Source organism: Clupea harengus, chromosome 8 (genome assembly GCF_900700415.2).
Source record: "Clupea harengus chromosome 8, Ch_v2.0.2, whole genome shotgun sequence".
NCBI classification, from domain to species: domain Eukaryota; kingdom Metazoa; phylum Chordata; class Actinopteri; order Clupeiformes; family Clupeidae; genus Clupea; species Clupea harengus.
This window is the reverse complement of record NC_045159.1, coordinates 12,653,644-12,676,087: the sequence shown is the minus strand read 5'-3', so window position 1 is coordinate 12,676,087 and position 22,444 is coordinate 12,653,644. Positions and strand designations below refer to the sequence as shown.

General features: G+C 43.3%; 1 protein-coding gene across 4 annotated transcripts; it reads right to left on the bottom strand.

The window, feature by feature from the left end:
* Positions 1–632: 632 nt before the first annotated feature.
* Positions 633–21,669, bottom strand: gigyf1b (GRB10 interacting GYF protein 1b). 4 transcript variants are annotated; one of them, XM_031571920.1, is made up of 25 exons: positions 21,208–21,669; positions 20,839–20,902; positions 19,076–19,205; positions 18,790–18,906; positions 18,385–18,505; positions 18,039–18,144; positions 17,304–17,584; positions 16,536–16,732; positions 13,580–13,670; positions 13,109–13,297; positions 12,494–12,642; positions 11,747–12,044; positions 11,360–11,526; positions 11,064–11,164; positions 10,739–10,881; positions 10,473–10,549; positions 10,150–10,290; positions 9,587–9,811; positions 9,070–9,308; positions 8,767–8,930; positions 6,046–6,221; positions 5,794–5,838; positions 5,569–5,677; positions 1,890–5,434; positions 633–1,569 (listed from the first exon to the last, which is right to left on the bottom strand). In XM_031571920.1, the coding sequence occupies exons 2-24, from the start codon at positions 20,871–20,873 to the stop codon at positions 5,367–5,369; spliced, it is 3,369 nt and encodes a 1,122-aa protein (XP_031427780.1). In that variant the 5' UTR covers positions 20,874–20,902; positions 21,208–21,669; the 3' UTR covers positions 633–1,569; positions 1,890–5,366. The 4 variants fall into 4 exon arrangements, with proteins under 4 accessions (XP_031427780.1, XP_031427781.1, XP_031427783.1 ...); XM_031571921.1 differs by having other exon boundaries at positions 10,739–10,878; XM_031571923.1 differs by having other exon boundaries at positions 13,109–13,294.
* Positions 21,670–22,444: the final 775 nt, after the last annotated feature.

Sequence of the window (22,444 nt, the reverse complement as noted above, 5' to 3'; positions counted from 1 at the left end):
TGTGGGGACGCTCGTTGGAGGCGGGGGAGGGAGGGACGTGTGTGCAAGCGGCAGCCGATGTATTCAGCTTGATACAAATCTGGATGTAGAGCATTGTCCAATAAAACTTAGCCTATAGTGTTTCTACTAGTTAAAGGTAGAGACCACGAGAGGTTTCGCGAGAGGTTGTTGATATCTGAGCTCAACGCCAACCAAATGCAATGCAACTCCTCAAATTGTCCGACAGTTAAAAAACATCCTGCAAAATGTGCAAAGGGTATGCACGACACAATTTCCGTAACATAATTACAAAAAATAAGAATTTATATAAACATGATAAAATATCAGGTTAAACATGAAAAAAAAAAAACTGTCTTAAGTTATTTAAAATGTTAAAAGCAGATAATTTAGGCTACTCTTACACCCAAACAGGTGTTCCGTGGTCTGGGGCGGGTGAGTCAAAACTTGATTTAGGTTGCCACCATGTGGCAACATGAGAAACCACATATTGGCTACAGACTAAAAATCTCAACAACACCCAAAACAAGGTCAAAGAAAGCATCTGCTACCGTTTTGTCGTCGCGTTAATGAGCTTGTCTCGGTGTCACGATAAAACACGGATTCTCAGACACACAAGGGAGAAACTCTTAATGAACGTTTAAAACAAATGTTTATTTATGTTTAACATTTTTTTGATCTCTTCAAAGAAAAAAAAAAGCCTATGCCCTTGTCTTAGTTCTCACCATGTTCATTTACAAATGGAATTTAATTGACTCTTGACTAAAGGAGGGAGTACAACCAGTCCAGCAGTGGTGTTTCTTTCTTTATATAAATGCCAACGTTAACAATGTTAAAAAAAAAAAAAAAAAACAGAATTAAAAAGTATTCATTTGCTGTGACATTCAGACTGTACAAGCACAACATCGTGGCATTATTTTCCCCCAGCAGCTCTGCAATTTTTCCATGACTATGTTTACTATGTTAGACAGTAACAACCTCGTCCAAGAAACAGAGGGCCCAGATCATGGACACACTGCATCCCCAAACTTCCTGTTGGTATGTCTGGTAGCGTCTGGGCATTTTCATTTTTAAAGTGTTTTTGTACATGTGTCTTTGGGTAAGAAACCCAACCATCTCTATGGCAGTTCTATTTTGTGTAGTTAAGGCATGTTAAAAAAGACAAAAACAACAAAACCCAAGAGGTCAATGGGGACAAAAAGCATAAACATTATATACAGGGCATCCCGTGCCAAGTTCAAGACCCCTAAGCAGGTATTTTTAAATGTGTATCATGTGTTTTAGTCAGTGTGTGTGCGTGCGTGTGTGCGAGAGAGTCAGTCAATGTATCGCAACAGTCACCAAAGGTTCAGTTTGTGAAATGGTCCACATTCACTTTAAAGGATCTGCCCACAACGCAATGCTCCAAAATGGTGAACTCTGAATCCAAATGTGTCCAACTTTCGTTTGACACCGTTCACATCCATGTTCTCCTTCTCCAGCGCTTCCCATTGGCTGCATGCCAGACCATCAGATCCTCCAGTGTGTGAGGGGGGCGAGTCCATCAGTCCCAATTGGTGACCAGGTAGTAGACTGAGGAAACAGGAACAAATAACGCTCATGAAACCATAAGCAGCTAACAGGGAAAGGCTGGGCATAGTGAGCAGGACATCTATCTATGAAATGGCGACAAGTGCACCACACAAGCCTGTGTTAATACAAATGAAGAGGCAGAACTGTGCAGCATGTAAAACATTGTGAATTTGAAAACTGAACATTAAAACATTGTGAATTTGAAAACTGAACATTAATGAACACTGACCTTTTTTGGTAGCAGTAATGTTCTGTCAACATGGAAACTGTTAACATACAATATGAAAACCCTAGGGAGTGAGGGGAGAAGGTTTACATACCTGTCCTTTTTGTGTCTTTCAAGGGATTTTCCTCAGATTTTCCAGAACTCAAGATGTTCTCCATCCTCTTCAGGAATGACCAAAGAAGGATTCCACTGGGATACTGTCCATTTACAACAGATGTCCATTAAACTAAATAGGGAGAAACTGGTTTCTTGTAAAAGTCCACAACCCAACTTCTCTCCAGAACATTCAAAATATTCAGCAAAGCATCACAGCCACAGCACCTCAAACAGAGTTATTTTTGTTACTCGTTCAGTCATGGTAGCTTAGATTTCTTTTCCCACAAACTTTCTGCTGAATTACTCCTTAACATGTTTCCTTCATTCTAAGCAAGGGCATCTTCTGTGGCAAAATATATCTCCAAAACCAAAACCATGTCTACAGTTGTCTCAGAAGTGCGCCCCCCTCCCAAAAAAACTAAAAAAAAAACGAAATAAAAAAAAAAAAAAAAAAAAAATCACTGATGAAACAGAGAAGTGGAGGGGAGGAGAAAAAAAAAAAAGAAATGTTCCCCTCCAATTTGAGACATTCCTCACTGTCCAATTTCCTCAACTAAAAGTGGTGGATGGTATTGTGCCTGAAGCTGGCTTGAAATGATAGCCTCTTCCTTCTGCAGAGAGATAGTTCCTATGCAGTCACAAAGGCAAGAAGTCCACTGTACATCCTGTTCATCTGCTTCCGGTAAAAAAACCAAAAAAAAACTCCAATAAAACCCAGACCAAGAAACTAATGACTGACAAATGCACAAAGCAGTCAAAAGGGTTGGTTTCTGTGAAGATCAAGTACCGACAATTCCACTGCCCTAATGTTCAGTTTCTTCGTGAGATTTGGGCCACTAAAAAAAGAATCATATCCCTCAGTTCCAACAATTGATATATGTAAAGAACAAAATTGATATCTTTTTTTTTTCTTTTCTTTCTTTCATTGATGAACACCATATCTCCTTGGCTTTAGTGAATCACACGGATGAGAGGAAGTGACATCACAAGATGCAGCACGCTTATGTTCGCTCTGTTGTCCATGCATACAATCTGCCATGAGTCTATGAGAATGAAGTCTCGTAAAAAAACAGAAAAATGCCACTCAAGATGCTCTCAAAAGCTTCCTCGAGGGGAAGAAAAAAAGTCTATGGAAATCTTGGAAGAACAGTATGACAAGGCAGTGTGCTGAATCCATGCACTTTCCTTGTTCAGTTTTCATTCTATTTATGTTGAAGTATTTCCCCCCCAAAAAAGCTCTTCTTCCCAGACATTTTTTTATAATCTTGCTGAAATATCTGGTTTTATCATAGTTATACATTATATACTTTTTTTCTCTCATACATTCATAATTCACTTCCCACAGAGGCAAGCAATTAAAACGTCAGACAAAAACACAACCAAAATAAGAAACAAACAAACATTAAAAACAAGAAATATGACAAAACAAAATGCAATATTCAAAAATACAATAAGGTAGCAGCCTTAAAGTGCTCCAAATCATACAGTTCAAATACTTTTTCACTTTGTGTGTACAACAATAAAAAAATAAATCGTCCTATACATCAACAAAAATAAGTAACTTAGCACGGCAACGCTATCACACAGAATCACAGCGCCATGACGACTGTGTAAACCAGCCAATTAGAAATCAGAACTCACTCAAACAGAGTTAAAGGCAAATAGTTCACATCTAAATGCGCCCTCCCCCCCACCCCACACCACACCCCCAGCTCAGGGTTATAGACTATGCAGTAACTCTGCAAAAGCTGTGAGTGGCATTAGAGTGGGGAGTGGGGGTGGCAGGTAATGCAGTTTTATAATGATGTAAAGAAAGAAAAAAAAAAACAGAGCAGTTACACACACAATATTAGATTTCAGCAACCAATCACTTGGCTCTTAACTGTCCAATCAGAGGAGAGCGAGAGAGCAACACAGCACCAATGGCAAAAGAAGAGAGTGAATACCTCAACCAGCCCTTCTGCTGAGTGCTGGCCATGCAATTTTCAACTGCCCTCGCCAATCACTTTTTTTTTTCTTTTTTCTTCACGCTTTCAGAAACCATGTACAAAATGATTGCAAACATTCTTTTCGCGCTCATTCTCTAAATCCCACATACATTCACACATGCAGGCTAACTTGCATACACGCTTGCATACACACCAGTATATATGCTCAATGAAGTACAAAATTATCATACGAACCAAATAAAAACATGGCATTTGTTTATACATGTTGGTATAAAAACAATTGTGCAGAATTCTTCATCCGACACACTCGAACTCACAATCACACTTGTGATCATAAAAATAAGTCTTCCAAACCCCTATGCTAACGCTAACTTTTTTCTGTACTTTTGTTTGTTTTTCTAAACAAGTGCAAATCTTCAAGTTAAAAAAACATGTTTTTATAGCTCTACCTTTTTATATGAACATGAAAAAATACAACAGTGTTTTTTTTTCTTTCAAGAACAAATCAATTTTCTGCCGACTCATAAAAAGACTCCTGTTCACTTTGTATTCTCATCCTTGATCTTTCCAAGACTCTAAAAAGCAGAAGTTACCTCTGGCGCACTAATGTATATACATACTCACACAAATGTGTGTGTATATGAATACTCTACACATAATATATGCAACAGAAAAATATTCACACAGTTTCCATTGTAAAAAAAAAAAGAAAAATAAGAAAAGAAAAACAAACAAGAAAAAAAACAGATAAAACAAACAAAAAAAATCAACTTCCATTTCAAATATTGAAATTGAAAAATCGTAACAAAGTGCGTTAAGTTCTTAAGGTGCTTAATGTAGGAAGTGCAGAAGGAGCCTTGGCAGCTTCACTGCACACTCCAACTACTCTCCTTACTCATGCTCAGAGGAGGGCTGGGGCTTGACAACCCACAAACAAACAAACGATCAATATGAACGACAGGGACAAAAACTGACTTTAGCCTTCCACAAACTTCATTGAGACACCCTGGATTTCCCAAAATCTGCAAACCGTCAGTCTCATGTGTAACCGGTGTAGGCCTTAACCACCCTGCAACACAGATAACCTCAGCGGTCACCTTTCGTGAAGCCTTAGCCCATTCACCAGCGCATGTTAGCCTGAGCTAACTGTTGCTAACAGCGCTGATGGCAGACTGAGGGTTGAAGTGCTAGGCGCTAACACACACTGTGAACCAGCTAAGCTACACATGCTACCTCAGCGGTTTAGCGCTCGGAGGCAGAACACACACATATAAGGCAAGTCTTTAAGGATAGTCAGTAATGGGAAAGAGAGATAAAGACAGAGGAAAGATAATACGTTTGGAGGGGGGGGGGGGGGGGGGGGTGGTTGAGGGTAATCGATATCGAGGAGATGGACTTGGGGACATACACACACACAAAGGCTGACAGCCCCTCCCACCGTCCCCTTCTACTGAGCAGTGCACATTCTTCTTGCTGTTCAGTCCAGATTTTAAGGCCTCCGGTAGACTCAGGTAAGTTCTGCTGGGTTAGTAATCCTCCACGGTTTCCATCTCGCCCAGGATCATTCGCTCCCCAGCACCCAAGAATGAGTAGCCTGAACACAGCACAGTACAGGGGAGTTAGACCCACCCGGCCCAGGCCCACACCAACACACTACTCAAAACCTATTCAAATACAAATTATTTTGTGATTGGCCCCTCAAGCTTGGCTTGCTGACTGGCTGCTTACCTAGAATGCTGGGGTCAGAGTGGAGCATCATGTTGGGCTTCTTCTTCATCTTGCTCCCCTGGGTGTCGTACACGCTGCTTTTCCCACTATGGGATGCCTGGAACATGGACTAAAGGAGAGAACACCACAAAAAAAAAAAAACAAGACAACAACAACAACAACGTGATTAAGAGACATGGAAAAGAAATTCTGATATTAAAAAGGAGAATATACCGCGGGCTTTACCTGCAGAGGGAAGTTCATGTTCAGTCCAGACAGCTCCTTTGATAGCTAATGGGAAAAAATGTAAGTTCAATTAATGACAAAAAGATAAAAGCAACACTGTGTGTGTGTGTGTGTGCACACACACGCACACACGCGCGCACACACACACACACACACACACACACACACACACACGAGTAACTAGGCATACTTTAAAACGAGACACACAAAGGACAGGAAACACACACTGGATAAAAACATGCTGACACAGACCTGCTGTTGCTGCTGCTGCTGCTGCCTCTGCTGGTTAGCTTTCTGTTTGGCACGACGCTCCAGGAACTGCTTGGCGAACTCTTTGGCTTCCGCAGTGTCCCCCAGGTAGGCGCGGATGAAGTCGTGCACCTCGTAAGGCGACTCCACCTCCTTAAGATACGCCACGATGGTGGCCACTGTGAAATGGAGAAACACACCGCAACAAAATTAATAATTAATTACAACTAATTACCACCACAGGAATGGATTCGGAGTGCTTGCTTTAAAAGAAGCGCCCTGTGGTGCAAAATTGGAACAGATGTTAACTGGAGAGAAAGCGAGAAAAAAAAAAAAAACTGCCACTGTTCAGAGAACAATGTGATACACGATTACAGAAGTAGGGATGAGTGAGGGAAAACATGGCCACAGTTGACAAGCAGTGATCCAGAAAACAGAGCTCAGACTCCATCCAGTGGGAGATTTGAAAGGGGTGGGTGGGGCGGAGGGGGTAGATGTGTGACATAACTGTGATATATTTGTAGATTTTTAGGAGTGCCACTCAAAAGCTGGAATAGCTCGAGGCAGGCGGTGTAGAAAATCATTAGGCACAGCAGTGCAGCAAAACCATGTCCCAGTTCTGCCAGCATGTGGTTTGCCTCACAGAAACTATTCACTCAGAGGTTGTGTCTGGTCTGTGCAATGGGAGCCTTTGCTTCCCTTAAGATGCTCTTAATTCTAGTGTTCATGGCAAAAAAACTGAAGCAGGAAACACACTGTGTGGCTAGACAGAGATGCCATGACATTAGACGCTGCGTGGGAGATGTAGACAGACTATGTAGAGTTGCTCTCTTTTGGGAAAGGGAAAATCAACAATTCTGATTACTTCTGTGGCTTGTCACTGTAAAATGCCAATGTGTGATGGCATCCTGGACGGCGTGAAACGTCTCAGACTCAAAGGAGTCACTTAGTCCCGGTAATAACAGGCTGTCGGGTTTTAAAGGTCATCCACAAGGGGAGGACGAGCTTTGACGATATACAAGGGGATGGAGAGGACGAGTGAAATTGGCCTGGAATGTGAGATTCACTGCAGATGTGAAGTGGAAGGGTGGGAGGGAGGGAGAGACTGAGTGGGAGTGTGAGGAAGATGGAGAGAGTGAGAAAAGGAGGGCAGGAGATGGAGAGCGGGTGCTGAGATGGAGAGACGGTAGCCATTTGAGACAGACAGGCCTGAGGCATGAGAAAGAGCAGAGACGGAGAGGACTAAGACAGATAGGAGTGAACAGAGATGAAGAATATGGAATCCTATCCAGAGAAGCCGTTCGTCCCTTCCAGTTGGGTAAAAGACTAACTTTTTCCTTTACATGACAATTGCAAGAGGGACAGATAACCCATAAAGATACCATGCTGAGAGAAGTATTTCTCACGTTGGTCTTTGAAAAATTAGGAGAAAGAGGGCAACACCACAGGTCACGTTGACCGAATATTTTCGGTCACTGACTGAATTTGTTTAACAGGGACGGAAAAATCTGAAGGCCGTCGCCCATTTTTAAAGATTAGAACACCGAGGGCGATCTACCGTAACTTGAAGTAATTTACACCCTTGTCCAATTGGTGGTGAGTGTGCATATTAATTAGCTACTGTCTAGTCTTTTTTGTGTGTGTCTAGTCTTGTCACGTGCATAACCCCATTGTCTCGCTGGGTTTAGCAATCGTATTGGTAGACTATATCACTACGTTGCCAGCCGTCATGGCAACTGAGTGTCCAGAGTTTCTTTAAAAAGCCCAATAATTATGATAAACGAGGTGAAAAAAAAAAAGAGAGAGGGAATGATGCGCTGGAGGACAAGGGACAGTAATACTGATAACGTAAATCAGCCAGCAGCAGCTAATGCCACGGGGCAAATGTAATTGTCTCATTTTATAAATTGGCATTGTTCAAATTTTCCTGTTCAGGCACAATGGCCAGTGCTTTAGTAGCCTCTGCGGTCATATGCCTCATGTGGTGATGACATGGGCACACGGTCGGTGTCTGTTCATCTGCTCTCTTCATGCCTTCATATATATATATATATATGCATCATCTAGAAGCTTGTTCCGTGTATTCGTTTTTAAGAGTTAAATTAAACAAATGAAAATTGAATGCTATTAAATATGTCTCAACATTTAAATGACGGTGATGGTAATTATGACCCGATTAAGCTGGTCCGTCATAATGACGGACAACAAGAAAGTCTAACGCAACCTCTGGGTAACCCAAGACTAGGGGACTGGGGAGCTGGTCTAGATAAAATGATTAAATATATGACTGCAGGCTGAGCAACCTAATATTCAAGTCACTGACAAATGTTACTCTACATTTCCTTCAGGAGCACAAAACTGCAGAAGGATTGGCAGATGACAAAAACTAGCTATCTACAACAAACCTTAATAACGAAAAGAAAAAAAAAACACCCAGTACAAACCTGCATAATATGTTTCTATGCTTTTAATGACAATATTAAAAAGGGATATAGGATATATGGGGAGGCCATGAAAAACTACACAAGATGACACTAAAAAGCTGAAAAATGTGTATTACACTTTGGCCTTAGACAAATGAGAGGTGCAGTAGATACACCAGGCTATAGATATACAGAGTAGGGCCTGGGGATCTTAGATACATTGATTAAATGATGAGTGATGGCAGGATTACTTGCCAGAAAAGGGGAGGGAGGGGGAGAGAGAGAGAGAGAGATTACTTACCTTCCTGAGAGGAGGAGGAGTTGTTGGCGTTGGTGTTGAGCGCGTGCAGCATCTGCTCGCTCCAGGTGGTGAAGCCGTCCTGAGGCTGCGGCTTGATGCCCTGCAGCAGACGCAGCAGCTTCTCCTCATCCTCCGTTTGCTTCCGCCGCATCATGTACTGCTCGCTGCGCGCGCACACAGAAACACATTAACAATAAAACATGTGCACATATACAGGCGAACATGCACGCATTCACACACACACAAATTTACACACAATAAATTACAAACTCACTAAACCATACAGGACACACACACACGTACCTAAGTGAGGGGCTGCTGCGGCTGTTCTTGAGGCCCATGCTACGGTGGCTGCTCTGGTTCTTCACGGCCTCGTCCCACAGGCCCATCCCTCCAGAGCTGCCGCCCCCACCACCACCACCACCACCACCTCCGCTGGCTGTCACCTTCCCCTCCAGACCCCCAGCGCCCCACATCCCCCCCACGCCACCATCACTCCACTGGCCCATCGTCAGCCCAGCATGCTGCTGCTGCTGCTGCTGCTGAGGGAGAGAGAGAGACAGATGGTATATAATAAATCTCCCGCTCCTAAATCCTAAATGTATCCTGTAGCTCATAGTCACAGGTAAAGCCACTGGTAAAGGTGCCAACACCCCATGGGCTCAATTCCCCTTAAAGAGGGAAGGGCTCTTCAATACACAACACTGGGAGGGCAAAATACAGCTAAAAGTGCAATTAACCATTCAACTAGTCCACAAAGAGCTCATCATTGTGTGGCATTACAGTATAACGTGTGTGTGTGTGTGTGTGTGTGTCTCACCCGCTCTCTCTGCTGCTGCTGCTGCTGTTGCTGGGCCCTCTGCTGCTGCTTCAGCAGCCTCTCGGTCTCCATCTCCAGCAGGTTGAGGGAGGTCTTAGGGGGCTTGGGCTGGGCTGAGTTCCAGCAGGGACCCTGTGACTGGGCCCCCACGCTCCCCACCGGCTGCTGCTGCTGCTGGCTCTGCTGGAGCAGCTTCATGAGCAGCTCCTGCTGCTGACGACACTGCTACACACACACACACACAAATTGAAAGTCTTATGATCACACTAAGAATGAGTGGTTCATTCTTTGAGTGGGAATAGTCTCAAGGCGCTTGGAAGAAAGAACCTGAGGCCTTCAAAGCAAGCCTGTGAATATAACAGAAATTTGAATGCATATCATAAGTAGGAGTAAGATCACAGAATGTGTGTGTGTGTGTGTGTGTGTGTGTTTCACAGTTTATCTGAGCGTGTGTGTGCAATATTTTCTCCGCAGTGGTACAGGCCTTCCTCTCTTTATTTTCTTCTCTATGATGTGTGTGTGCCTGATCAGTGTTAGTGTGTGTGTGTGTGTGCATGCCTAACCTGTTTGCGGTGGAAAATTTCCTCCTCCTCCTCTCTCCTCTTCTGCTCCTCCTGCTGCTGCCTTCTCTTCTCCTCCCTCCGTTTCCTGTCCTCCTCCTCCCTCTTAGCCCTGAGTTCAGCTTCACGACGCTCCTGCTGAAGCTAAAAAAAACCACACACACACACACACACACACACACACACACACACACACACACACACACACACACACACACACACACACACACACACACACACACACACACACACACACACACACACACGAGTGAAGAATGAAGACATGGCTGTAGGAGTTGACTACAGGAGAAGAAGCGAGTCCTTACCTTCTGCTGCAGCTGCTCCAGACTTAGCCCCTGAGGTAAGTTGCCTATGGTTAAGTCCCACAGACTGGCTTCACCGCCTGTTTCACACACACACACACACACACACACACTTTCTTCAGAATAAAGAAGCCACTGAAGAAATCCATAATGTTACTCAGTCTCCCAGGTTGTGTGTGGGTGTGCTCATAAGTCTATGTGCACAGGTATGAGTGTGTATGAGAGAGAGAGAGACAGAGAGTGGGAGAGAACGAGTAGGAGTGTGTTACCTGACTGCTGTGAAGCTGAGGTATGCATATCCCACATAGGTCCGGTGTCCGGCACAGACATGGACCTGTTCATAGCTGGCATCATGCCGGACTCCCCACACCTGCTGCTGCTGCCACTGCTGCTGCCGCTTCCGCCACTGCTGCTAAGCACACATTAAAGCCACACAGACACACAGTGAGTTCCTGAACCATTGTGTAATGGGTGCTTCTCTGTGTGCATTTGTATATGTTCTTGTATCACTGGTTACTTGTTCAAATGTTGGTATCTCCTCTGGAGTTGTGAGTGTGTGTGTGAGCTTGAATTTGCTTTTGGATCACTGGTTACCTGTTCATATGCTGGTATCTCCTCTGGAGTTGCTGCTGGTACAAGGCTGCAGAGGCCACCTGCTCAAGCTGCTTCTTAAATACTTCCTGGTCCATGTTGCTCTGTAGGGAGGCATACATAAGTGTTCTGAATAATCACAATGCATTGTAACACAGCAGAAATGGGCTATACGCTACATGCTATAAAATAACTAGGTGCAGGATGTGTCTGATGAAATTACTGAATGACTATGATAAAAGTCAGAGAGCTGTGACCAGGCTGGAGGCCTAAGGAAGATGTGGACAGGTGGGGCGTACCAGCAGGGGTGGTGGGGAGGGCCCGGGGGAGAAAGGCACGCGCCCCCACATCTTGATGACGTCGCCCAGGGGCTGGAAGCCCTCGTCACAGCCCCGCTTGACCAGCAGGGTCATGGTGAAGTAGCCCGCCTGGAACCACTCACACATCTCCACTGTGGAGAATGGGCCTGATGGAAAGAGACACATGAGTGAGTGAGTCAGAGAGAGTGTCAGAGAGAGAGTGTCAGAGAGAGAGAGAGAGAGAGAGAGAGTGACAGAGAGAGAGAGAGTGTGTCAGAGAGAGAGAGAGAGAGAGAGAGAGAGAGAGAGAGAGAGACAGAGACAGAGACAGAGAGTGTCAGAGAGAGAGCGAGACACTTGCTCAACTCCAGCTCAAGAGTGCTCTACCTTGGATCTCTGCTTGGGGGTCTTTGTAGAACCACTTCATGGCTGCCTCGTGAGAGAGCGGGAGTGCGCTGGCCGGGTACGACAGGGAGTGCGATGTGGCCGGGTGGGGGTGGGAATGGGAATGCGCCGAGGCCCCCGTCTGGTGCGTGTGGGGGTGTGTGTGCGTGGAGGCGCTAGCTCCCGCCCCAGCACCCACGGCCACACCCATGCCCACACCGTGGCTCTCCTGCAGGGCCTGTGTGAAACGCTCCTCCTCCAAGGACGTGTCCTGAAGGGACGCCACCATCTTCTCTGCCTCCTGCGAGATACACACACAGAGAGTGCAATAAACCACACTGAGTATGGGAGTTTATATACACGCAAAGCCTTCAAATAAAACTAGTCTGCGGCAGAGTGTCTACTCTTTTCAGCAAAGGGCTCTGGTGGTTCCATCTACTCCTCCAATCCTTTTAGCACAAAATATCAGCCACTTATTCTTGCTCAGTTATCTATTCCAAAAACTTGTCCCTGTTATCACCATGTGCTATGGAAATAAAACAGCATTGCATAAATATACAACTACTGAAGAAATCCAGTAAATGTCATTACAGCTTATAATGTAATATCTACAAACCAGCAGCATCTTAGCCAGCCAGCCCCCCCCCCCCCCCAAAATTCAAGAGGCCTGCTCAGTGATGAAGATGCACCACTGAACACAAGTAGTCAGACAATGCACTGAGAGTTCACTGGTGCATATGGGATGCTTACCTGCTGCAAGTGCTTCATGCGCTCCTCCTCCTCATTGTCTCCACCTGCTGGTGGGAGGTCTGCTCTTGCAGCGGCAGATGAAGGGGGAGAGGAGACACTCTGGGAGGAGTTGGTGCTCAGCCGAGCGATGCCCCCTGGTGGTGCCTTATCTGTAATGACACAGTGGGCCATTACATACAGGCAGCATACACTAATCTCTCCTCCGTGCATTAGTGTCCTCCTACTACTACAGACTACTGCAGTAGTTGCCTGTTAACGTTGAGTTAATTTAGAGGAGACTCCTACTTATAAATAAATAAATAAATAAATAGATAGATAGATAGATAGATAGATAGATAGATAGATAGATAGATAGATAGATAGATAGATAGATATAATAATCTTTAACAAAATATTTTCTCAAGTTGACCCAGATCTGGCACTGGCAGGCTAGAAAAAGGTCATTCCAAAATGTCTGGTAAATCAAGTTTTTGTGCACTAGAGTGGAGACCAGATTCCAAGGCTACAGGATAAGTAAGCACTATGGTAACTGAAAGATCAATGAGTTTGTAAGCATGATTCACAAGGCTTAACAGACTGTCACAAAACCACCTGCATATGCACTTTAACACACACCTTCAGCAGGCTCTCGAGTGGTGTTTGTGGGCGGTGCTGCAGCAGAGGATGCAGGCTCTGTATTGGTGGAGGGGGGCTGAGACTGAGGTGGTGGAGGGGCAGAGAGGGCAGGGGGCGAGGAAAACGAAGGTCCAGTCATAGACATCATCTCCACCTCACTTACAGTCAGCATCACCAGCCCACCATCTTCTAGAGAGAGAGAGAGACAAATGACAAACATGAACACTGCACACAAATCAAACCCAAGGGCATTAGTAAAAAGTATTTTGTGAAGCCTCTGTTTCAGCGGACATAAACAGATACAAAAAAGAAACGAAGAGCATATAGTGGACGAGAACAAAAAGAAAATCTAACAACAGTGAGAAGAAAGGAACCTGGTGACTTAATGTCTCAGATGTAAATCTATTCAAACTGAGCACCAGAATGGAAATTAATGGAGAGCGATCTACAGACACGGCCATCTCATCTCACCTCCCTCTCCAGCACTCTCCAGACCGTTCTCCTCCTCCAGAGCCTCAAACTCAAACTCCTGGTCCTCAGGGATGGGGTCCCGCAAGTTCTTCTGTGGAACAAACAAACATCACAGGATAAACAACTTAGCACAGGCCATGGGAATTGATTCACACGTAATCCTCGGCACGGAAACACAAAAGCACACAACTAATTAAAAAATAAAAAGGTGATCCACCGGTAGAGATCCATTTCAAATCAACCTGATCGAATGTAATAACTCGGAGGCAATAATATTCACTGGTCACAGAAATTGGTTACACCTTTTGTGGAAGTAAAAAAAAAAAATGCTGGCTATGTGCATAGATTAAGATAATGAGCAAGATACTCAGACAGCAGAGGAAACTAGGACCCAGAAAATTCCTGGCAAAATGTTTGTTTATGGAGTTAAGTATTATAAGAGGGTAAAAGCAGTGCTAAGGGGCCAGCACAGTGCACATCAGTCAGTCATGGATCTTCAAAAATGTAATGAAATCAGGGTAGGAAATTTACATATTTTTGGGGGGGCAATTTTTGCCCCCACTTACTGAAATCCAGGGGCATTTAACAAAAAATTGGGGGCACTTTTAGAAACTTGTGAAATAACATTTAACCTTTGTTCAAAATAATAAACACACTTATTTAGGCTTACAGTATATAAGCAATTGTCATCAAATGGCAATAATAAGACTATTAGGCAGTAGTCTACAAATTCAAAGTGTTTTCTTAGATTTTTTTGAACAAAAACCAAACAGAAAACATAAACCAGACAATCATATTCAATTTTATTCTTATTTCTGTGTGGTTATTTATTGTTATTATTGCATTTTTTAAACAGCTATTAACAATCGTTTTTTCTTTCTTTTTTATAATAATAACTAGTGCTGTCAAACGATTAAAATATTTAATCGCGATTAATCGCATTTATGTCATAGTTAACTCAAAATGAATCGCGATTAATCGCAATTTTTTATCTATTTTAATGCCCTTATCAACATGAAAAAGTTGATTGGCTTGCTTTATGCAAATGTTTTATTTTATTGAAAACCAATATTGCCAAACAGGGCGGTACAAAATAAAATTATAAAGTGCACATTTTAGGTAAACAAGGACTCAGCCTATAGTGCAGTTAAACCATGGCTTAATATTTTTTTTTTTCAAGTTTGCTGGGAACATAGCAGTCAGGCCTCTTATTTCAGAAACATTGAACCGTAACAGTTAGGTTACCAATAAAAGGTATCGCAACGACCCGTATTACCGCCCGAGACCTATAATCGCCCTCACGCGGGTAAACGTTACTTAATATTGATTTCTGTATCAACCAGGATAACGGACACCATACGCTCCTACCCAAAAGGGGTATTTAACTTGTATGTGTGCAAAAAATTGCAGTTGTACAGCGTTATTTAGTGTACTAGACAGAGATTCATTTCTGTGTGTACAAACCCTCATGGAACCAACTGAACGAATTCGATTTCGCGACGAGAATTTGTGAGGGTCATAGAGCTTTCCATAGACATATATACAGAAAGGGTGTTTATGGGTTCCACCTCCTGTATCAGCTAAATTTGCGTGTCGGTCTACACAACGGAAAAAAACTGAAAACATGTTTCAGTTGAAATCCAAACAAGTTACCAGTCCTAATCTAGACACCCACCGCTACTGAAATATGTAAGATTGATTGATTAAATATTTTTCGATCTATAAATGTTTTTAACTGTTTGTCACTTTTTTAATAGCTGGGGCGGTAATAGGTATCTTTACGATAAGCCTATTACTTCTTTGCTTTCAGCCAGCTGCCCGTTGACAGTTTCAGACAACAGTGAAGCTCGCTTCTTTTGCACAACACAACTTTTAAAAGTAAACTTTCCATTGAGAAGCTTTTTTATCATCCATTTTGCCGTATCGCGCTCACCATTCACTCAAACCGTAACGTTAGCCTACTACACAGTTTGCGAGGCCAAAAAGAATGTTAATATTAAAAAAAAAAAAAAAAATTTAAATAAAAAAAAATAAAAAAAAATCGCGTTAATCTCGCGATAAAAAAATGTACGGCGTTAAAATGGGTTTGCGTTAACGCCGTTAATAACGCGTTAAACTGACAGCACTAATAATAACTTATTATATTTATGGATTTTTGTGTTACCTTTAATCATGTTGTACCTACCATGGTTAGCTAGCTTGCAAGCAAGCCTATGTAGCTAACGCACTATCAGAGCTAGCTAACGTTAGCTAACTATCATTAAACTAGCTAAACCGAACTAAATCATTTATAAAATTATTATTACTAGTTATCATTCACCGTAGGCGATGGTGTGCCGCTTGGCGTCTGGTGACGAAAGGCCATGTATTTCTGTATGTTTTCGCTCCCCTTGATGAAGTCAGCAAAAGATTTCGCCTGTGCTGGATTGACAACGACTTTGGCAACTCGCTGTCCACAAGTCCGACATGCCTTCAAAAAAATGTGGGTCTTTTTTTCGTCGTCGTCATCCTCCACCCCAAGCCAATCTAGCTTCCAGTTTTCGACAGTCGCTGGGTGTGTGAATTGTCAAAACATTTAGCAACAGGACGGGTCATAGGCTACAATGTTTTTGACAAGTTCATTAAATTATTATTACAGAAAATTATGGGGGCATTTTTTGCCCCTCTCCTAGTCATATCAGGGGCAAAATTATATTTCTTAGGGGCAGTTTTGCCCTTTGCCCTCGTGTATTTCCGACGCTGGATGAAATAATTACATACATTCAATTCTCATTTAACAATTGATGCTTGGGGGGGGGGGGGGGGGAGTCAACTGAAATCATCAAATCAATAACTATTTTAAAGTGTTGACAGTATTCCAATAAACTTAGCCTAATCTTCTCTCTCACAAACAAACACACACACACACACACACACACACACACACACACACACACACACACACACACACACACACCTTGATGCACATGAAGGCTCCGGACGAGTCGAAGGTACCCATCTCGCCGTCCTCCTCGTCAGTGCACCACTCAGGGAGCCCGTCGTTGTCCATGTTGCGCCGCCGGCCCCCCTCCCCGAAGTCGAAGTCAAAGTCAAACTTCTTACGCCGGCCCTCCCCAGTGTGATCGCGCCATCCGGCCGAGCGAGGGCCCCCGTCTGTGAGCGAGCGTGTGGTGTGAGGGGTGAGCAAACGAGGGGAAAGAAAGAGGTAGTGTGAAAAAAAAGGGAAGCAGCTTTATAGGGCATGTTGCAGCCTTGTGAGATATTTTTCGGCAAGTTTGGTTAGACTTAAAAGCAGCAATAAGGAGTTCTGTTCCAAAACTAGCAAGCTAACTATCTAAAAGGCATGCAAAAACCTTGCAAACACCACTAGCGTGTATTTTGGCAGTATAGCTGCCAATGACATGCTATGAAAGCTTTTCTTCCATTTTTGCAGGGTATTCCAGCCCGGTACACAGAACTACATAGGGCACATCCTGGATGGCTAGTGGGAAAGACGCAGGTGTTTATCTGTCCTTCACATGACCATATGCTATCAAAAAGAATGGTACTAAAACTAGTTGCCTATAAAAACATACCTCAAAAAGTGTCAAATTGTTGCATAGTGTTACTTTAAAGTGCAGTGGAAGTTGCTTCAGTAAGCGCAATACACACGCTTTTCATACGCGAATGTATATGTGTGTGCCTGAAGCATACATGAGAAATGTAAAACTGTGTGTGTATGTACCATCATGTCTCCCTCCCATGGTCCTCCAGCTTGAACCTGGCTCAGTTGTTCCAGCTGATGCTGCTGCTGCTGGTGCTGCTGCAGCTACTCCTCCTGCTGCTGCTGCCGCCGCCGCCGCTGCTGCTGCCGCTTCCTCCTCCTCCTGCTGCTCCTCCCTCAGCGTGCGCCAGTTGTCGCTGTCAGAGCGCGAGTAGTCTTTCCGTGGCACTACGGCCGCCCCTTCCTCGAAGCCCACCCGCACCCCTTCTCTCCGCAGGGGCTTCTCAAATCGCCGCTCTCCTCTGCCATGAGCCAGGCGTCAGGAAAACATGACAAAATGACAACACGAACGGGCCAGTTCAATAAATTGGGGCAGAAATCAATTATAGTTTAAAGAGTCATTTTAGAGACCTGACTCCTTTCATTTTACTCGAGCCCAAAGTAGCTGACAGTTTATCACACTGATAGTATTCATTAAATCACAGCTACATGTTTTGATGTCAAGATAAGGGGTAGCAGTGCCCATCCCACCGATTGGAGATCCATCATTCTTTTCTGGGATAATCACTACTCAGCCATTTTAAATCAATATTACATTGCAATGTCAATGGTAAGTAAATAGGTTAATACCCAGCAGGCTGGTCAGTGAACCCATCCGTGACAGTGGTGTATGTGTGTGTGTGTGTGTGTGTGTGTGTGACAGTGCTGTGTGTGTGACAGTGCTGTGTGTGTGTGCGTGTGGTCATCTGGACGTACCGGTCATCCCAGCTCTGGCTGCGATTGATCTCTCTGCTGCGGCCAAAGCCCACCTCGCCCTCCTCTGGACCTCTTTGGTAGAATCCGCCCTCTCCTCTTCCCCTTCCTGTGGACACGGACACACACACACACACACACACACACACACACACACACAAATGTGGGAACAAACACATTTAGTAATCTGTGTACAGAACTAGGTAGAAACCTACTAATAATGTACTCATTGTATGATATTTGAAACAGGTTAGGTCAGTACATTGAGGGGCACTTCGGTGTCTATTATGATCATAAAAGGGTTAATATCATCCATTATCATTAACTACGCCCCAATGTTCACACTTACCTCTTCCTCCTCCTCCTCGAACAGTCCCTCTGCCACGGGCCACACCCATCGGAGGGGCCCCGCCCCCTTTCCCCATGAGCCTCAGCACAGCAGAGCTGTTCACAGACATGGAAAAGTTCCTCTGCAGGAAGCAGCCGAGGGAATAGAGAAGGAAAGGCAGACAGGGGAATGACACAAAGGGGTTGGTGGTTGGTAAAGATTGGGGTAGGGAACCAGTGGAGTGGAGAGGGAGAGAGAGCAAAAGAGTAGTTCAGACTTAAGTGCTTCAACCTTCACTGGCATCATCAACAACAACATCAAAACCGTTGGGTTAGCCAACAACAGGGAATTAATATAATTTCTCCACGTCAGTTTATAGTCAAAACAATTAGCCAGAACTAATGTAACAGCATTTTAGGTGCACACCAACGATAGCCAATCTTCTACCTGCTCCTCCTCAGTCAGAGGCTCCAGAGCTAGAGGCTGCAGAGGTTGGTCCTGCAGGACCGGGCCAAACTCCTTATCCTGCAGCTGATCTGGAACCTGTCCACAGACAGACAGACGGCGAGAGAGAGAGATGTATTTAAAGGGCATTCCATTACATAAAACTTCCCTCTGCTGGCATGAAGATGCTTCTGCTCAGAACTGTATGGGGGCAGTGCTCTATTGCACGGTAAATCATATTTAACAAGACTGCTCAGTGTCAGCTCACCTTATTATCTTTGATATAAAGTGCTAGCATCTCCTCGCGGCCGTAGCGATAGTCGGCCAGCTTGGACTTTGGCATGGCGGGGGATTGAGGAGGAGAGGTCACACTCCCCCCTCGAGATAGTGCACGGAGCCTAAGCAGAGATGGAGAAGCAACACTGTGCATTAAAATCGGGCAATACCATTGACTGTTTGCAAACGCAATGTGCAGGGGTGCACAGATGGTCAAAAACCAATTTAACAATATGAATGTCTGATCATGAACTTAGAACATATCCTCAAAATACTTAATATGCACACAGAAAAACATTAAATTCAATGCACCCTTCCAATCTCACGATCCAGTAATACGCAGACTATTAAATCAAAAATAGCATTTTTGTCAAATATGGTAAGTGACTGCAGGTAATGGTAAAACTGGGAATGTCTTGGGTAAGTGCACCCCCCTGTGGTAGTCACAATTTCCATTTCATATAAACATCTAATCTCAGCAATTCCTTATAAAAAAAAAAAAAACACTTGTTTGATCGGCCTTAAGTTTAACACCAAATGTAGAAGTAAAGGTGGTGTGAGGGTGACTTCAATGATTTGAACTTCAAAATCATGGAAAACTCAAGTTTCCACTGTTTACATCATGGGGAGCAACATGACAGTTAAGATCGTTGCATTCATCAAAATATGAAAAGCTTGTTTCCACTTTGCTCTATAGCAAATAAATAGGTAGGAACTACGAGTAGGTAGATAACAAGAATGACATGTTCTTTACCGAATGTGTTAAAATCACAAGACAGGCTACATGTTTGTTTGTGCTTTATAGGTAATTTGTCTGACGTGGGCAGCAAGGTAGAATTGAACAGCCATGTCAGGGATGCCAAAACTAGCTTTTGAAAACAGAAAACTATACTATGCCCAGGATTATAATTTTCAAGACAAGGGATGGGGCAACAAGTCTGACTGAGGAAACGGAGGTGTGTGATTTTGCTTTGTAGCTTGTTTTGGGACATTTTCACTGTCACAATTCAGTGGTGATTCAGCCTGTGTTTTAACTGGCTGTCTCTAAGAACAAAGTGGAGGGTGTGTACACGTTTTAAATAGACATGGTTTTAATATTTGGGATAGAGGGGGGAGGTGCAGAAGTTGTGATGCAGAATTGAATTAGGAGCATAAAAAAAAAATGGCACTGCCGCAGGACACTGAATGAAACTTCAGAAGTCACTAAAATAGATGCTTGCCCAAAACAAAAAATGTCACTGACAGCATCCTGTGCTCTGCAATTTCTGCAACTATAATATGCTACAACAAAGATGTTTTTTATTACAGTGTGAACTTTCCCTCTACAATCAATAAGATACCCTGACTTTATTAAAACTTTGGGATGACCATCTTTTTCCCTTTTCTGTAATTTTTCTGTGTCGTCGCTGCATATATAAGCACTCTCAAACTAACGTTACCAATGTTGCATTTGTATATTACAGTGGACAGGAAAGTGAAATTTGATGTATGTAAATAAGGGCAGTCGTGCTGTTAAATGCTTCGCTAGCATGAGTGTTGTTGTGTTTGTTTTACTCGGTGACAGTGATCGGAAATCTGAAGAATAGCGTGGCTGGTAGTCTTTAATGAGCATGTTACGGTGTGGAGTACAGTATGGAGTTCAATGCTGAGACCTAATAATGTTTTGCCTTAAAAAAATACAAAATTCATATGAAACGCACGATGCGCAGTCCGTAACTCATGGGGTAGGCGGTCGTTATGGACAGAAGAACTTACCATTCTGGACCGAAGTTAAGGGACTCTGCAGTCATATTCCTGTCCTCTGCGGGGCAAGACGTTTCTGTTTGGAAAACAGTGGAGCATGTTAAACCCTAACCTGCTTCCAAAAGACAAAACATTCTGACCTTATCAGTCCATTGAAATGGTATTGACCCGTCACTTCTGAAACAAACACAGGTCTGTATCCAAGAGATATTATATTCAAACACACTGGACCATACAAAACCTGCCAAATCACTTGACAGGCCGTTTTATAAAGACACAGTTGTTTTTCTTTGCAAAGGCATAACACAGAGAAGGGCAAACAAGGTAACACATTTAAAAATCACCCTCACTGAAGCACAGCAGTGTAAAGGGAGCCCTCACCTCCTCCAAAGGAAAAGCCTGGATCAAGTGTTGGGTTGAGTAGGTTTTTTTTTTTTTTTTTTGGTTCTTGTGTGCAGTGCGCTGAGATGAACTTGACAGGGCTGAGCTCAGGGGCTGTTAGCCAATAGCTGCCAGAATCAATAAAAGGAAGAGTGGCCAAACACCAAAGCTCCCTAAAGCTGTACCCTACCAATCAGACCTCTCGGAATTATTATTTCAGAATAAAACAAAACAAAGCTAAACCAAACTTAAGACAGGGCTTGACATTTAACTGTGATTTTATCAACTCAGTGTTAACAGATTAGAAATGTTAGCCTAACATAAGCTGAAATATCTCATCTAGTGCCACATCATATTCTTCTGCAGGTTAAGATGACTGATTTTTTTTTTTTTTTTTCCCAGGCTGCTCGTCTCACTTGCACTGTTGTGTTGGTGTGATGCCAGATTTACTGGCTGGTAACACCTGTAAAGGACAAGAATATTGTTGAGATTGATGTATTCAAGTATTTCATTTAATACTTAAACAGCAAAGCAGGCTTAACTTTCATCACTCTTTGGCCAGATTTGAATGTGATACACTACTACAAAACAGAGCCATCCAAGTAAACCTGTTATAATTTTTTTTCAGTCAACTGCACAGTAAATCCAAATATTTCCAATATTTAAACCTTTGCGAGTAATATTAGTCTAGATATGTTCACATACAATTCAATGTATATTTAACGGTATATAAATGATACTACAGGAAGTACATAGTATTCAAATGCTAAGACGTAACATGCTCATTAAAGACTAGCAGCGACGATATTCTTCACATTTCCGATCACTGTCACCGAGTAAAACAAACACAACAACACTCACGCTAGCGAAGCATTTAACAGCACGACTGCCCTCATTTACACACATCAAATTTCACTTTCCTGTCGACTGTAATATACAAATGCAACATTGGTAACGTTAGTTTGAGAGTGCTTATATATGCAGCGACGACACAGAAAAATTACAGAAAAGGGAAAAAGATGGTCATCCCAAAGTTTTAATAAAGTCAGGTTATCTTATTGATTGTAGAGGGAAAGTTCTAGTACAAGTGCTACTACAGTGTTGACGATAGCTAACGTTAACGTTTGCTCATGTCAAGTTGGGGTAACGTTATGGCTGGCTAGCTGAGCTAGCATTAGCAACACATCGAGAGGGTTCTTACGCTATGTTAATGCATTCTCAAAAACACGTACACGAA